At 36.2% G+C, this 18,275-nt stretch overlaps 1 protein-coding gene across 1 annotated transcript; it reads right to left on the reverse strand.

Annotated features, from left to right (window-relative positions):
* Nucleotides 1-7,954: 7,954 nt before the first annotated feature.
* On the reverse strand, nucleotides 7,955-17,908 carry LOC110384710 (LINE-1 retrotransposable element ORF2 protein). Its single transcript, XM_038016973.1, has 2 exons — nucleotides 15,490-17,908; nucleotides 7,955-7,986 (listed from the first exon to the last, which is right to left on the reverse strand). The coding sequence occupies exons 1-2, from the start codon at nucleotides 17,906-17,908 to the stop codon at nucleotides 7,955-7,957; spliced, it is 2,451 nt and encodes an 816-aa protein (XP_037872901.1).
* Nucleotides 17,909-18,275: the final 367 nt, after the last annotated feature.

The following is an 18,275-nucleotide window of genomic DNA, read 5'->3' on the forward strand; positions in this document are numbered from 1 at the left end:
GAGTCCCGCGATGTTACCCGCGGTTATTTTTGTACTGTGGGTGACGCCGCGGGGCGAAGCTAGTCTAAAAAAGTAGCCTTAGTTACTTTTTAGATCATCAGCTATCTATCAGTGAAAGTCTCGTCAAAATCGGTCCAGCCGTTCCAGAGATTAGCCGCAACAAACAGACAGCTAGACAGCCAAAATAAAAAAAAATGTTGTTTTGGTGTATGTACCGTATATATATATTCATATGCACGTAGTAAAAAGTGGTTATTTCAATGTTACAAACAGACACTCCAATTTTATTTATACGTATAAATTATAAAGTAAAATATTTACGTAACAATAAATACACTTCATACTTTATTACTCATATGAACATCGGAATGCTTTTTTTAAATTTAAACATTAGGACAAAAGATGTGCAATTTTTTAGTATTTCAGTCGTGCTCTATAACATAAGTGCCAGTTAATTTCGTTTAGTTTATACTCCGGGTCTTGATTACACAGCATTAATTACTCACTCCCCGGGTGATTGGACCGACTATTCAGTGAAGAGAGTTGACTAACACATTTTATTGTTATAGACTTTAATCGGATTCATATATCGATCTAAGATGCGGTTTTATCGGATAGTAGGTTCTGTTATACGTGATTGGAATTAGGTGAACACGCAAAATAATGATTATTACGTCTCTGTAGTATAGAATAGATTAAAGTGGGAAAAGTATGCAAAAAAAGGAATACTGTGTATTTACGGGAGCCATAGTCTAGAAAAATCTAAGCTGCCACCAATGCTATATTATCTAAGTGGAGTTCGCTATCAACATATGATTCTACATAGTACTTATAAAATAAAAAACCTACAAAATGATACGTAATCACGTGGCTATACGTTTTACATTCCAGTGGCAATTAAAAAGACACTTTATATAAATGTAATGAATGATTGAATGTCAATCTGTCATATGACAATTGATAGTTGTTTAAATAATTTTTCGGTTAATGGACGTTGTGAAATGTGTGTTATAGAATTATTGAAGAAAGGGCATTAAATGTTGTTTCTTGTTGTTTAGAAGAAACGCAATTTCGTCTTTTCTTATTTAAACACCGTAAATACCATTATAAAACAACATTTTTGCTAATATATTGAGAAAATGGAGAAATTAAGATTTGATTTTACAATGAAATCAATGGCGGATGGAAAAACAAACGTCATATGCATAACTTCCATTGCTACACCAAGTGGACAAGTTTTTGGAATTCCAGTCGAATATCAACCCGTAAATCTTCATAAGGTGATCACAACTACTCCTAACTACACCAGAGTAAAAAACTCTTTAGTAAAAAGGCATCAAACGAGGAAAATATGGATAACTGTGACGGAGGAAATTTCAAAAACATATTTGGATGAAGAACAAAATTTGCAATTCAATGATTGTTATTTGGAAGAGATTTCAGAACAACCTGTTAGTTATGAATCGACATCTAGTGATTCTAATCACATGCTTGAAAAACTGTTAGAAAAACTACAAGAACAAAAACAGCAGAAACCAGAAAAACAAAATTTAGGGAAAATTGCAAAGGATTTTATTATAGAAAAATTCAACGGCCGTAATTCAAATGCATTACAGTGGATCAAAGATTTTAATAAAGAATGTGAACGTTTTCAAATAAACGAGGATAAACAAAAAATTGAAATTTTGAAGAACTTCTTAGAAAATGCTAGTGTAGATTGGTACAGTTGTATGCTGATGAAGCTTACAGTACAATCAGAATGGAGCAAATGGGAGAAAATTTTTTGTGAGACATTTGCGAACAAAGGTTGGTCCTCCACTAGATATGCTCTTGCCTTTAAATATCAATCGGGATCCTTACTTGAGTATGCTTTAAAGAAGGAGAAATTATTGTTGGAAGTCAGGAAGACAGTGGATACCGGAACAATTATTGATCTCATAGCATTTGGTTTACCCAATTATGTGGCGGACAAGATTGACAAAGAAACATTACAAAGAACGGAAGACCTTTACAATGAGATAAGAAAATTGGAACATCTGGTGATGAAAAATAAATATGAAAAAAGGAACAGCTCATATATTTTAGATAATAAAGGGAAAAAGATTGACGAAAAGAAACCATGCCCAATCTGTTTAAATGAAAAAAAAAAGGGAAACGGTTCCACCCAGAAGACAGCTGTTGGTTCAAAGAAAAAAATAAAAAAGCTGTGGTAAAAACAGTAAATAATTCAGAATTGGAAATAGAACTGAATGAGAAAAATCCAAAAAACTAGAAATACCACCATTAATAAAAATAAGTTTACAAATAAATGACACTTTGAAGGTTTCTGGAATCTATGACTCTGGATCTAATGTTTCTTTAATTAATGCAAGATTATTGAAAATACAAGAGAAACAGAAGACAAATGATATGCAAGTTGTAAACTTAAAAACTATTAATGGTGAGAAAAAAACGAAAGGTATGGTAACGCTAAAAATAAAAATCTACAATATTGAAAGAAATATGGATATTTTTGTGGTGGATAATGAAAATTTTAACTATGACTTCTTAATTGGTTTGGATTGTATAAAAAAATTCAAATTAATACAAAACTTAACATCATACAATATCCCGAAAAGAAAAGCATAATCTCAAATGAACATTGTTTTAATGAGAATAATGTAACAAATGTCGGAATTCCTGATGTACTAGGTGACAAAAATAAAGAACAAACATTTAAAGAGAGAATAGAAGAGAAAGAGAAGATAGAGATGGAACTATACTCTGAGATAGTAAAAAAGGGTACTACTATAAATACCAACAAATTATGTGAAATTAATTTCAATGAACATGTAAACATTGATGAATTTCAAATGTCTGTAAATCATCTAGATTTATATCAACAATCAAAAATTGAGAAGTTAGTAGATAAATACAAATCTGTTTTTGCTAAGGACAAATATGATGTTGGCTCTGTGCAGGATTATGAAGCCCATATAGACTTGATGGTAGATAAATACTGCTATAAGCGTCCGTACAGATGCACAATTGAAGACAGAACAGAAATTGAAAGTCAAATATCGAAGCTACTACAGAAAAATTTGATAGAAGAATCTTACAGCCCGTTTGCTGCTCCTGTAACTCTAGCATATAAGAAAGAAGATGATAAAAAAACAAGATTATGCATAGATTTCAGAGATTTAAACAAAATAGTAGTTCCACAATCACAACCTTTCCCACTTATAGAGGACTTAATGACCAAAACAGTAAACTGTAAGTATTATTCTACATTAGACATAAACTCAGCATTTTGGTCGATCCCATTGAAAATTCAAGATAGACATAAGACTGCTTTTGTGACACAAGAAGGACATTTTCAATGGACTTGTCTCCCATTTGGCTTAAAGACTGCACCAGCGATTTTCCAAAGAATATTGAGCAATATTATAAGAAAACACAGACTATCTAACTTTGCAGTAAACTTTATTGACGACATCTTAATTTTTTCTAAAACTTTTGAGGAACATATACAACACATATCGAGACTACTGGAAGCAATACAAATGGAAGGGTTTAGACTGAAGTTTTCAAAATGTACATTTGCAAGTCACCATGCTAAATACTTGGGTCATATAATAGAAGACAATTCAGTTAGACCTCTAAAAGATTATTTAACTGCTGTCAAAAGCTTCCCAATTCCAGAAACAAGGAAAAATATACGGCAGTTTTTGGGAAAAGTAAATTTTCATCATAAGTTTGTACCACATAGTGCAATTATCCTCGATCCATTACATAACTTATTAAGGAAAGATGTGAAATTTGTATGGACGGCAGAATGCCAGGAAGCATTTGATAAAATTAGAGCATTGCTTTGCTCAGAACCAATCCTAAAAATATTTGACCCAGATTCACCGATAAGAATTTACACAGATGCTAGTATCAAAGGAGTTGGAGCAGTGTTGAAACAAGACGATGAAAACGGCGTGAGTAAACCGGTTGCTTATTTTTCGAAGAAATTAACAGAAGCACAGAAAAAGAAGAAGGCAATATACTTAGAATGTCTGGCGATAAAAGAAGCAGTCAAATACTGGCAACATTGGCTTATGGGAAAAGAATTTATGGTATACACAGATCATAAACCCCTGGAAAATATGAACATTAAAGCTCGAACTGATGAGGAACTAGGTGATTTAACATATTATCTATCACAATATAATTTTGAAATTAAATACAACCCAGGAAAATCAAATCAAGAAGCGGACTGCTTAAGCCGAAATCCAGTCTTAGAAGCAAATGATAATAACGACGATTTTTTAAAGGTCGTAAATTTAATCAACCTACAAGAAATAAAGAATGACCAGCTAACAAATCCAGACCTACAAAAAGAAAAGAATAAGCACATATTAGAGAATGAAGTTTATTACAAGAAAAATAAAAGAAGAAATAAGATCATACTGTCAGAAAAACTTAGCAAAGCTCTAATAAAAAAAGTCCATGACACGTACTGCCACATTGGAAGAACCCAAATGACAAATAAAATAACACCATTCTTTTCAGCCAAAAATATTACAGCAAACATTAATAAAACGTGTGATGCGTGTGAAACCTGCATTAAAAACAAGTCCAGGAGGAAGTCGAAATATGGTTTAATGTCACATTTGGGACCAGCCACACACCCGTTTGAAATTGTATCCATCGATACTATTGGGGGCTTTGGAGGATCCCGATCAACCAAAAGGTATTTGCATCTTCTAGTGGATCATTTCACACGGTATGCCTATATTTGTACATCAAAAACTCAAGGCTCCAATGATTTCATTAAGCTAATGCAAAAGGTAACAAAAAATTATGACGTTAATATGGTATTATCAGACCAATACCCTGGCATAAATTCAAAAGAATTTAAAGAATTTCTAAGGAATAATAATATCAAAATAGTTTTCACAGCTGTTGATGCGCCTTTTTCGAATGGGCTTAACGAAAGATTAAATCAAACACTAACAAATAAGATAAGATGTAAAATAAACGAAAGCGATAAGAAGACATCTTGGACAACAATTGCACAAGAATGCGTAGAAAAATATAATGAAACAGAACACACAGTTACAAAGTTTGCTCCCAGGTACCTTCTAGAGGGTGAAAATGTGAGTATTCTACCACTACATTTGAAAACAAGTTGTACAACAGAAGATTTGAGAAGAGATCGAAAATTAGCCTTAGGAAACACAATAAAATCTCACAATTATAATAAAAATATATTTGACCAGTACAGAGAAGGGTATAAATTGGAAGAAGGAGATAGTGTTTATGTGGAGAATGGAAATAAACTAAACAGGAAAAAAATGGATGAATTGAGAACAGGGCCATACAAAATACTAAAGAAGATTTCAGAATCGATCTATGAAGTTGACACCGGACACAAAAAAGCAGAATCAAACCTCTACCATATAACAAAGTTGTCTCCAGTGTCTATCTGATATCATAAACAATTGTAAAACCATTCACTGCCTCTTACAATTGTCTTTTCAGCGGGGGAGATGTAATGAATGATTGAATGTCAATCTGTCATATGACAATTGATAGTTGTTTAAATAATTTTTCGGTTAATGGACGTTGTGAAATGTGTGTTATAGAATTATTGAAGAAAGGGCATTAAATGTTGTTTCTTGTTGTTTAGAAGAAACGCAATTTCGTCTTTTCTTATTTAAACACCGTAAATACCATTATATAAATATTTCAAATTTAACACAATATTAATTATATTTAGATTACTAAATTTGACTGAACTATTATTGAAATCAGATTTAGTATATTCTATGTCCGTTCGTGTAAGTAACTATAGGTTTTATTTGGCGTTGCGTGGAATTCCCTAGTACAACAATATATGTAAAATAGGAGGGATTAATTATTTTCCTCCTTAAAGTCTCAAATGTAAGATGTTTCGTAATAACGAAACAATAAAATAAGGAGACATCGAAAGGGGGCTGGCAGGTAACTCAATAAGGACGTTAAGTTGGTTTTGTGATTTGACGGAGATAATCTTCAGGGGCGCTGTACGGAAAATTTACACTCAGTTGGATAAATATATTTGTATCCGTGCGAAAGTATTTTTTTACAATAAAAACCAAAATTAAAACTTATTAAACTTATATAACTACTTATATACTTTATATAACTATAAGTATATAAGTTATATATTACAAAACTCATTAAACTTAAACTTATTTTATACTAGTAAAACTCGATCACGCTCCGCTGTGATTGTCACCCCTGCGGGCCATTTATCTTAAGTTGATAGTAATGAAACACGTGCATTGTCCCTCGAAAAAAAAAAAGCTGCCTGTTTCGCTCTTTAGTCCATAAACACCAGTTACAGATCGGTTGATACATAAATTCCATTAAAATAAATAAAAAGTGCATTTACTTTATATTTTTTTATCATGTCCCTTATTATTGGTTTACTTGTCACTTTCTACGCTCAAAGAAAAGGAGTTGATTAATATTCAAATCACAAAGGCGTTTCGAGAAAACAAATATTTTACAACTGTCTTTATGGTTATATGAACAGTGTACAGAAAACGTAAAGTTTCAAGAATTCCGTCAAAGCAACACTCGTACAATCCAGTCACGGATATGGAATTACTTAGTAGTCTCTTGAACATTGAAAACGTTTGTTCATACAAATGATTGTACTAGGAAAAATATTATTATTCTGTCAATTATGTAAAATATCATTGCAGTTTTACTTTCTTAAACATAAGCAGTTCGATATGTTTTTACAGGAATGGTTTTAATTCTGTTTATGTTCGTCAAATGAGGTGGGCCGTATGCTCATCTGCCTACAAAGGGCAATAAAAAAAAAAACCTTAATTGGTGTCACCTTCATGGAATACTTTAAGTGGCCTGTCGTAATGGGAAGGGCACCGGTGACGGTAGTTCTCTGTCTGTCTCTCCAGATTTAAGTCATTGTAGTTTGAAGGTTAAAACACACGGTGTACCCGTTAAAAGCGATACAACCAATTTTTGTAAGGAAATACCTCCCCAAGACGTATTCACGAATGACTTCCACGATGAAGGAATAAAATTTAGTAATTTAATAATAAAATAGCCCAAAATTTGCGTAATTACGAATCTTGGTCGCATTGTGAGCCGGTACGTTCAAACAACCTACCTATTTCTGCTATAGGCAAATTATGCGCTTCGTTCTGACTGAAGCGATGGTTGCCATAAAATAAAATTGAGACTTCGCTTATGGTGGTTCAACACCAGGTGGCTCTGAGCTTGTTCGCTAATCTATTGAATTCACTCATCTTGATTTCACTTTACTCGAAATTTTGAATTCATTTTCCGAAATGGCCACCGTAATTGCGTTTACGAATTTAACAATGGATAACGGCTGCAGAGTTTGTATTAGATTTTCCCAATCACTCGACGCTATTGATAATCCCTTTTTTTATTATAATTCAAAACAGGAAAACCGTTCTCGAACCAAATAACATTTTTAAACCGCCATTGTGACAGCTCAAAAATCCAATCGCCCGATAAAGACTTAGTAAAAATAATTCCCCGGGAACAAAGTGAAGCCACAGAAATGAAAACGCGATTCGAATCTAACCAGACAACAATTTACTGCGGTGTCAGTTGATCCGTTGGAAATTTGAATGGATTCCTGCACGTAATACTCGGGATTCAATTGTGCTGTTGATGGAATTCAAAAAGATTTATTGTCACAAAGGTTTTATGCACGGTGCTGTGAACTCCACAAAGTTCCCTATTTAAGTCGATCTCTAAAGCTTTGTTCGTATACGATTGACTTAAGGACAGACAGATACTCAGTGTTACCAAATTCAAAAAAAAAACAAAAACGATTTTTTTCTGTAGGTATTATTAATTTATGTCTTATGATAAAAATTATAAAAACTACATTGACTATATCACCCAATTATTTTTTTCAAGTAGGTTCTTACAACTCCTTTCATATGGTGAACTTCACCGCCGACTCAGAACCTACAAAAACACAAAACCCTTAAATTTTAAAAATTTGATCTAACAGAGAATCCATTTTATCAAACAGAGAATTTTATCCATCAATTAATGTTTTGGTACATTACAATTTACATAATTTATCTCACAGCATATTTTTTTTCAATGCTTAAATTCTCTCATACGATGTAGGTATATACCTTAAAACGCACATTTGCACGCGACGGTTCAATGACCCTTTCAGCTCGTAATGAAATTTGGGGGATACGAAGGATTCGGTTCGGTTCGGTTTCCGGACAAATGAGGGTGTTTATAGTTACCACTTCGCTAAGAAAATCGCAACAAAGTGAACAAAGAAAGCATCGAATGATAATTAATTCAAATGTTTCTATTACTAGTGATATTTATTTTCATTATTGACTTTGTTTTAATAGTAGCAGAAAAAGACGTATGGATAATGATTCCATTATATATACCACTTTTCAGGTATTAAAAAGCTTTAATGATATGTAAAAAAAACCTTTGAATTACATCTAGTACTGATAGAATCTGAACTGATGGAATTAAAGTTTTTTTTGTTAATATAAAGTGTAATAAGATAGTTGTTTCTTATTTCCTAAAGCTTATGTTTCAATAAGGTATGGTCAATAATCAAAATAAATAAAAATGCTTTACTTAAAAATTAGTTTATTCCAAATATTTACTTAGTTACTGATAATTAGTTTCTATTCCATTTTTCAAGTCGGGACGGGCTTGCGGCAGACATGGGCAGGATAGTGGTACTCACCCCAGCAGGCTTTTATTGCGCTGCCGTAAAATTAATTTATAAGGATATAAATTTAGTTATAATTAACTGAGATTCAAGCATTAATGATTTTGTATTATATAAGTTTGATACTTGACAATGTAGGGCTAGTGTAAAATAGCATTTTTTATTGCTTATTGGCTTAATATTGGTAGACGAGCTCAGAGCCCACCTGGTAGTTACCGTAGCCCACAGACATCAACAACGTAAATGCCGCCACCTTGAGACATGAGTTCTAAATCACAGTTTAATAATACATCGACTTTCAAAACCGAAACGTATTACTGCCTCAAGGCAGAAACAGGCGAGGTACGATAGTAGGACCTCTTGTGAGTTCACACGGGTAGGTACCACCACCCCGCCTATTTCTGCCGTGAATCAGTAATGCGTTTCGGTTTGAAGGGTGGGGCAGCCGTTGTAGCTATACTGAAACCTTAGAACTTATATCTCAAGGTGGGTGGCGCATTTACGTTGTAGATGTCTATGGGCTCGAGTAACCACTTAACACCGGGTGGGCTGTGAGCTCGTCGTCTCATTTAAGCAATAAATGACTGTTTAGTTAAAATTTACTAATTTCTGGAAATAGAGAGAGAGAGAGTATTCTTTATTGTACACCAAAAAACAAATAAACAATGCGATACATTAAAACAAAAAAGTACAATTGGCGGTCTTATCGCTAAGAGCGATCTCTTCCAGACAACCATCAGGTGGACAAGAATCATTTGGAAACGAACTACGCGTGGTGTACCATTCCAGTGAAATACATATACATAATATAATATGTAGTTTAATTTTATTATCCTTGTGTTTTACAATGACGAACTTGTATGAGATAATTTTCTACTTTGTGGTAAAATATATTCTCATATCGACAAACTTTTTGTTTGTTCCCCGTTCGCATTTTCCATTTAGGAGAGAACTAAGCATATTTGGTTTTGGCTAAGCCCTTTCGATTTTCACGAATCCAATATATTAGAATGCGATATGCTAAAAGTAACCAGGTATGTACTGTGTTAAATTAAATATCTGTTTGAGATTATCTTATGATAATATCATTTCAAAGTTATATATTTTATGTAATACAATTTTGGTACGAAGTTCCTTATGGGACGATGCGGAGGGGTACCCTAACCGGGAAAAAACGTCCGTAACGTAAGATTTTTATTAGTAATGCACACAGTGTACGACTTAAGTTTGTAATAACGTACAGAAAATAACATATATTTTTATCATTCATTGACCACGATCTCAGAGCGTTCGTTTGCGCAATACACTAACTCTTATGCAAACAACCGTGAATGAAGTGTACCACAATAAGTTCGCACGTTACCGAATGACTGTGGGTTGTTGCATAACCTCCAGTTTTATTTTCTTTATACCTCGAATAGAACTTAAAATTGATATTTTTATAATAAGGAACTTCGTTTCTCTCCGATGTCCCACGACACCACACATCTTTTTTATTTTAGATATTTGATTTTAGGAGTAAATCATCGTATAAAAGTAATAATATTATTATCGACCAGAAGTGAGGTAGTTAACAAAAATAAATAAATAACACAGAACTGGCCTAATTATATTTCACTGAATTAACAAAACTTCTAACAAAATGATGTCAATTTACTATTAACGAAAACTGTTAAAATTACACAAGAACCAAAGATGTTTCAACAAGAACTGCACACACGAACGCCACGCACCAAAAAGAGGCAAAGGCGCAGCAAGGGATCGTTTTTATAGTTTTAGCGCTGGCTCTCGGTCGGGGGTTGCCTGGACTCGGTAACAATATAATAATAGTACCACAGGAATTAAATAATTTTAATTATATGTTTGAAGTTTCACCTACTCATAATAATCTAACAAATACATTTTCGAATACCCGTCCCAAAATAAATTCAATAAAACATATTAAATAACTTCAAATAGAAAGCTGGATGAAAGAAAACGTGGTTTTTCTTATTGCTCACCTCATTTATGTTGTCTGTTTACATTTCGTAACATAATATACACAGACATCTGTGTGCGGTAGCGACTAAAGCCGACGGAATGAGTTTTTTGACAGGAAATTAAAGTTCACTGGCTTTCCCCAAACGTTATCTACGTCACTGCTTTACGAATATGAAAACACGTTTCATTATTTATTTCACTAATTTAAAACCTTTATTTATATATATATAAAATAATTGCTGTTCGTTAGTCTCGCTAAAACTCGAGAACGGCTGAACCGATTTGGCTAATTTTGGTCTTGAATTATTAGTGGAAGTCCAGAGAAGGTTTAAAAGGTAGATAAATGAACGAAAATCCTCGGAATTAAATATAAAAAAAAACACTTTTGTTTTTCTTTTGATGTGTCCCCGTCGGACGGATTCCTTTTGTTTGTTTTATTTTTATTTTATACAAAAGTTTAGGTCTTTTATTTATCGATTGAGGCACTACGAAGTTTTTTTTTTTATGATTGAAGGATTACTGGTGGTCCGGAGGCCTTTCCAGTTTCACCAGGACAGGTGGGCGAGCAAAGGCTCAGGAGGGGTGGGATTTGCTAACAACTGCCCGAGCGCCTCCGAGGGAGACCTAACAACTCAAGAGCAATTGCTTCGCGAATGAATCTACTACCGGATCGGAATCGCGACCCGCTGAGAAGATCCGGCGAGAAACTCAGCGAGCTGATGCATGGGTTAGGTTGCACGTCGACCTCTTTATCGAGTTCGACGAGTACGGTTACCGGCACTACGAAGTCTGCCGAGTCAGCTAGTATGAAATAAAAAATATTTTCAACTGCTAGTTGTTGTGCGTTCATTACTCTGCATTTCGCACACTAAAACATATTTGGATAACAAATTTTACGTGTTTAAGAAATAAGAGGTGTGCTTATAAGATAATTTGTTCACTAGCTTTCCACTTCAGACAGTGTTACTTCCATTTGATTAGATATTATTCAGTTGATGTTGGCATTTGAATTTCTAATATAAATCTGCCTCTAAAGTTGTTTTAGTAAATGAATGGAGATCGTTTGAGAAAAGTCACAACAAAAAAGTGAAATTTCACTACTAATTTTACTATTTAAGGATCTTTTATTGCAAATTGTGCAGGTAGAGGTGTAACAGTCTCACCTACATCTAATATTTGATCTGTTCGTATTAGTGATTTGTTTTCGGAATATAGGTAAATGAGCTCAGAGTTCATCTAAAGTTGTTTGAGCCATGTAATCGTAATAAATCTGACGAAATTAAAAAAATTAAGTCAAAGAGTTGTTCGGGCTCTGATAACTTCAAAATTAGATGGGCATTGATTTTCTGTTTTACTTATTAAATAAGGTAACAAAATAAATAAATAAAATGTACTATTCTTCGAACATCATATTATGTACGCAAATTAAAATTACTCAAATTAAACAATTTGCAGAGCTAACATATTGTTGTCCTAAATAAACAAAGAACCAAAAAAAACCGACAATGTTAAGTCGTTTTATCATATTCTTATAATTAAATAGAATTACAAGCAAAGAAGTCACACTACAACAATGCATTGCAAATATGAATACGGCCTAAGCTTCTAATCTCGGATTAACATAGGGTCACCATTTGTTAGCGAGACCATAGACCCAGAGGGATTTGAATTTGAAATGAAATAATCGCAATAAGACGCATATAAATGTATTAAAGTTGTTGTTTTTTATTAATAAAACTTTCTAAATTGTTGGCATGGATCTGTAATTTAGAAATCGGAATATAGAATTCTTGAACTTACATGAGATATGTTAATAGGTTATAGTATTAAAAATATTCCAAGATTTATATAACTTTAATTTTGATATGTACAATAATGAAGTTTGCGTTCACTTTACACTTGGTTTATATTTGAGCATATTATATGCAAGGCTAAAACGGAATGAAAACTTCATGAAGAAAGCAATTTTAAATCAAGATTTATTATCTAACAAAGTTATTACATTAAATAATAACAACTAAAGCAACATCCTTGTCTACAAAAAATCATAAAAAGAATCAAACATTTCAATTACGGCGAAATTCATTGTTCCTATATTTTGTTTTAAGTAGGTTATCGTTCTCGTCGAACCCGTCCCTTGCAACGAAGGGCTCGACGAGTAAATTAACCTTCAGACACAGCCCACTGAGTTTCTCGCCGGATCTTCTCAGTGGGTCGCGCTTCCGATCCGGTGGTAGATTCTGCGAAGCACGGCTCTTGCTAGAGCTCGTGTTAGCAACGTCGTCAGGTTTGAGCCCCGTGAGCTCACCTACTAGTTAAGGTTACGCTGAAATAGCCTCTCAAAGCTCTCAGCTTAAGTAGAAAAAAAAAAGAAGACGATAAATAAAACTATACAAAAGTGCACCGCTTAGCTGGGGCTTTGGTCGTGTACAATATCGTTCGTTTTGCCGCTCAAAGCCAACCTGCTCCGGATGTAAGTCTGTTATGTCGCCTACAAGGACCAAGCACGTCTGCTTTACGTAACCTTAAATACACTATTATAATCTACTCCAATTACGAAGTCCCATTTGATAGGTGTTATTATTATGTTATTGTGTGTGTGAATTAATTGTATAATGATTTAGATCGATTGTGTCTTTTTTACACAATCAATCTGTCCTTTTACGGGTAGTAGGACCTCTTGTGAGTCCGCGCGGATACCACTACCCAGCCTATTCCTACCGTGAAGCAGTAATGCGTTTCGGTTTGAAGGGTGGGGCAGCTGTTGTAATTATACTGAGACCTTAGAACTTATATCTCAAGGTGGGTGGCGCATTTACTCACATTACAATGTGAACGCCACCAGGCACTTAGTCAATGAGGCTTAAATCTCAATTGTATATAGCATAAAAGCATACTCGTCAAATATGTTCGGTAAAAAAAATATTTTCACTAAATTTAAATTTAAGCGGCGGCTTGGCTCTGCCTCGGGCATTGCTGAAGTCCATGGGCGACGCTAACCAAACACCATCAGATGGGTGCTATGCTCCTACAAGTTGTGCCTACAAGGGCAATCAAAAATAATCATGAAACCGAAGCATTTCATGAAATTGTATATCAAACAGAATGCGTGACTCAAATACCGTCGCTTGCGACTAAGGGCTCGACGAGCAAATTAACCCATAGACACAGCCCACTGAGTTTCTCGCCGGATCTTCTCAGTGGGTCGTGTTTCCGATCCGGTGGTAGATTATGCGAAGCACTGCTCTTGCTATTGCCAGTGTTAGCAACACTCCTGTTTGAGACAAAAACAAAAAAAGAACAGATTACGCGAGTGACTCAAAATTGTTACATCAGTTATGAATAGTAAAATTGAACCTTATATAAAATTGACGATGGAAGACCTCGCGCTACTGGTATTAACAAGGACTTGATTGCACGTTCGTCCTCAAACGAAGGATTTCGATCGATATACGTGATTCTATTTTCGCATTCACTCATGCCTTACCCAATCAGACTAAAAGAACAATTGTTTGCTATATGAACTATCACAGAAACTAGTCTACTTTTATTTACATAACGTATAATAATTAGTACCTAGTTAGTCTATTTGGCAAAATGTTATTTATATATGTAAACAAATATTTATTTGTATGTTTGTTCTGTATACTTTCCTAAAACATTCATCTGATCATTATCAGACTCATTATCATTATAAACCTTTATACAGTTTTTTTAGCCTCTTTTGGGTCCTTCAAAGAAGATTTTTGACAAATTTCACGTATAGACGCATGGCGGGGTAGCTAGTTATTTTAAAAAATATTTTTTATTTAACACTAGCCGACCCGGCAAACTTCGTAGTGCCTCAATCGATAAATAAAAGACCTAAACTTTTGTATAAAATAAACTCGTCCGACGTGGGACACATAAAAAAAAAACAAAATTGTTTGTTTTTTATATAATTCTGAGCATTTTCATATTTATCTACCTTTTTACCTACCTTCTCTGGCCTTCCACAAATAATTCAAGACCAAAATTAGCCAAATCGGTTCAGCCGTTCTCGAGTTTTAGCGAGACTAACGAACAGCAACTCATATTTATATAGGTATATATAGATTACAAATACTAATGTCGTAACAAATTCAATAAATTGCACACCCTTTACTTAACGCAGAAGTAATGGGTTTTGTTTTCTTTACGTCGTTCGGAAAAACAAATTGTCGCGTTCCTCTTCGCAGTGTTTGCTGTTCATCAATCGAACCATTACACAGTGTACTCATCAAATGCGTTAGTGTGCTGTTAGTTCACTGGTATCGATTTTAGCAACGAGTGACTAGAGATTGACTTCGTTAAATGCACGATGTGACATATGCCTTGTATCTAATTTAAGTCTTCTTCTTCTCTGTCGTTTCCTCATTACTGAGGGTCGTGACCACCTTGGTCCAGTTTTTGCACCAGCTTCCTCCAATGCTGCCTGCACTCGGCCTGCTTAATGGCGTCCGGGACGCTGGTGTTTGTGGCCTCCATGATAATGTCCGTCCACCTGGTTGGCAATCTTCCTCGACTTCTCTTTCCTTCCACGTGACCTACAACTATTAATTTTTCCAAGTTCTCAGGATTTTGTCGGGCCACGTGTCCGAAGTACTTGAGGAGACGCTGCATACAGATTGTAGATAGACGGGTCTTGACGTTTAGCTCCTCGAGAATTGACACATTTGTTCGGCGCTCGGTCCATGATACGCCCAACATTTTGCGCCAACACCACATTTCAAATGCGTCAATTCTCGATCGGGTACGGCCCTTGAGGGTCCACGTCTCAGAAGCGTACAAGAATATGGAGAAGATAAGGGTTCTCATGAGCTTTATCTTAGTTTTTTTGCTTATGCTGCGATTTCTCCAAATCTTCTCCAATCGCTTCACGGCTGATTTTGACATCTGGGCCCTCCTGACCACCTCCCTGTCACAGTCACCGTCACTGGATATTAATGACCCCAAGTACACAAATTCCTGCACCACGTCCAGGTCACGCAGTTCGTGAGTGCGTGTCATTGTGCCAGCTCTATCGACAAACATCAATTTCGTTTTGGATCGGTTGATGCAAAGTCCGTAATCTTTGCTAACGACTTCCACTCTCCTCAGAAGCTCATGCAGCTCTCGCTCCGAGGTACCGATTATAGTGGTATCATCAGCGAAACGAAGATTATTAATTCGGTGGCCTACTACACGAATACCCCCCTCCCAGTTCTCCAGAACGAGCCTCATAATGTGTTCACCGATGAGGTTGAAGAGTTGTGGGGAGAGAATACACCCCTGTCTGACTCCACGTTCGGGCTTAAATGGATGGAAAAACTCATTGTTCATTCTGACTCTCGTAATTCCATCCATATATAGAGTCTGAACAAGGGAGACGAGGTGGTCCGGTATTCCCATCTCTTGCATCACGTCGAACATTTTCTTCCAGTTGATGCAGTCAAAAGCCTTGGCGTAGTCAATGAAGCAGAGAGCCATCGGGACGTTGAACTCCCTTGCCTTTTCGATCAACTGCCTTATGTTTAAGATCTGCTCTCTGGTTCCTCGACCCTTAACAAAACCTGCTTGCTCTTTTGCGATTTGCCTACTGATAAAACTCTCCAGTCTTTTATTGATAATATGGAGGAGAATTTTACTGGCATGCGAGATTATGGAGATAGTCCTGTAGTTCTCACATTTGCGTGTGGAGCCTTTTTTATGGAGAGGAATTAATATTGATTCCGTCCAGTCTTCAGGCCACTGGCCAGTACGCCATACTTTCTGGCAAATGGAGTGTAAAATCTTGGTACCATCCGAGCCTAGGCTCTTTAACATTAGAGCGGTTACGCTGTCCCTTCCGCATGCTTTTTGCTTCAGCCTATTGATTGCTGCCTCAACTTCTTGTAGAAGGATATCTGGCTCATGTTGGTTATAGTCCACCCTTTCTTCGATATCATTGCAGCCCTTTTCGCAATATAGCTGTTCGCTGTATCTCCTCCATCTGTCTAGCGCAGCCTGCCTGTCAATGATGAGGTTACCACGGTCGTCCTCAATAGTCCAGGTTTTCAGCTTGTACTCTTTGGCCAACAGCTTCACTCTGCGGAACATGTCCTTAGAATGCATGCGTTCAGAATCCCTTTGAATGTCATCGCAGACAGCATTTATATAGGCATCTCTGTCACGTCTGCAAAGTCTTTGGACTTCATGATGCAGCAGTCTGTACTCATGCTTATCTGCGTCAGTCGTAAGACCATCCTCCTTTCGGGCTTTTCTTCTGACGATAGCTGACCATGTTTCTTCGGACATCCAAGGTGATTTAGGTTGTTCTATTGCTTGTTTTCCGACGACTTCGCTCGCTGTCTGCAAGGTTACCTGTTTCAACTGTTCCCAGGTAACATTTGCAGAGTCGAAGGGATCTACGGCAAAATCACGCAACCGCTCCTTAATGGCATTGGCAAACAACTCCTGTGCTCGACCCGATATGTCCACCACCTTCCTAGGTTTCTGCTGTTTGATTGACTTAAGACGGATTTTAACTTTTGCAACAAGTAGTTGGCGGTCACTGCCACAATCTGCACCTGGTCTCGTCGTAACATTCAGGACAGATGATTTCCATCGTTTCCCTATCATGACATAGTCAATCTGATTTCTATGTTGACCGTTAGGGGAGATCCATGTATACAACCTTCGAGGATGATGCTGGAACTGGGTGTTCATGACTGAAACATTGTTTTCCGCACAGAAGTCGAGGAGTAACTGCCCTCGCTCGTTACGAGTCCCTAGCCCGAATTTCCCGACTATGCCACGAACATGGTCATCCATTAGCGTATTGCCTATCTTGGCATTGAGATCTCCCATGAGAATTGTGACTTCCTTCTTTGGGATATCTTGGTAGACTTTCCCCAAGCTGTTGTAGAAAGAGTCTATTTCATCCTGGTTTGAATTCGAGGTCGGTGCATATACTTGTACGATGTTGATGGGATAAGGGTGGGCAGATAGTTTTAGTGCAATGATTCTGTCATTGACTGCATTGTACCCGATCATCCTGCCACGCATTCTCTTTGATACTAGAAACCCAACGCCGCTGAAGCTGTTTTCTGGATTACCTGCACTGAGTCTCAGCTTACCCGATGCCATGACAAGATGACCGGACTCTCTGAGGTGAGTCTCACTTAAGCCCATCACATCCAGGTCACAACTTTCCATCTCCCTGCAAACTATTTCGATTTTCCCAGGTCTCAAGAGTCCGCGAATATTCCAGGTGCCAACATTAAGGATTTGTTTATGGCCTAATCGCCCTGTGGTACTAGTATTTGAGTCAACAGTAACCCAATTTCTATAAGCAGCCTGATGACGCACTGGCTTATAGCCGGTAACCAACTTCACACCAGGAGACCCGGACTCGTCCTGGCGCCGAGAGTCAGTCGGAGCGCTCGACATACTAAACTTCTTTTTGACTTTTCTCATGGTGGTTTTCTTGGGAAAAATAGTAACGGTAGCTTCCCATTCCTTTCCGTCCCAGAACTTTTTAGAGGGGATTTAGCCCCCTAGGCCGCTGCAGCCTCAACCAGCT

Source organism: Bombyx mori, chromosome 17, assembly GCF_030269925.1.
Source record: "Bombyx mori chromosome 17, ASM3026992v2".
In the NCBI taxonomy this organism is placed as follows: Eukaryota; Metazoa; Arthropoda; class Insecta; order Lepidoptera; family Bombycidae; genus Bombyx; species Bombyx mori.

Coding starts and splice junctions, on each gene's coding strand:
- LOC110384710 (XM_038016973.1), bottom strand. CDS start 17,908: ATGGAAAGTTGTGACCTGGATGTGATGGGCTTAAGTGAGACTCACCTC. Junction 7,987..15,489: donor GACGTGGACCCTCAAGGGCC/GTACCCGATCGA, acceptor GTGTTTTTGTAG/GTTCTGAGTCGGCGGTGAAG.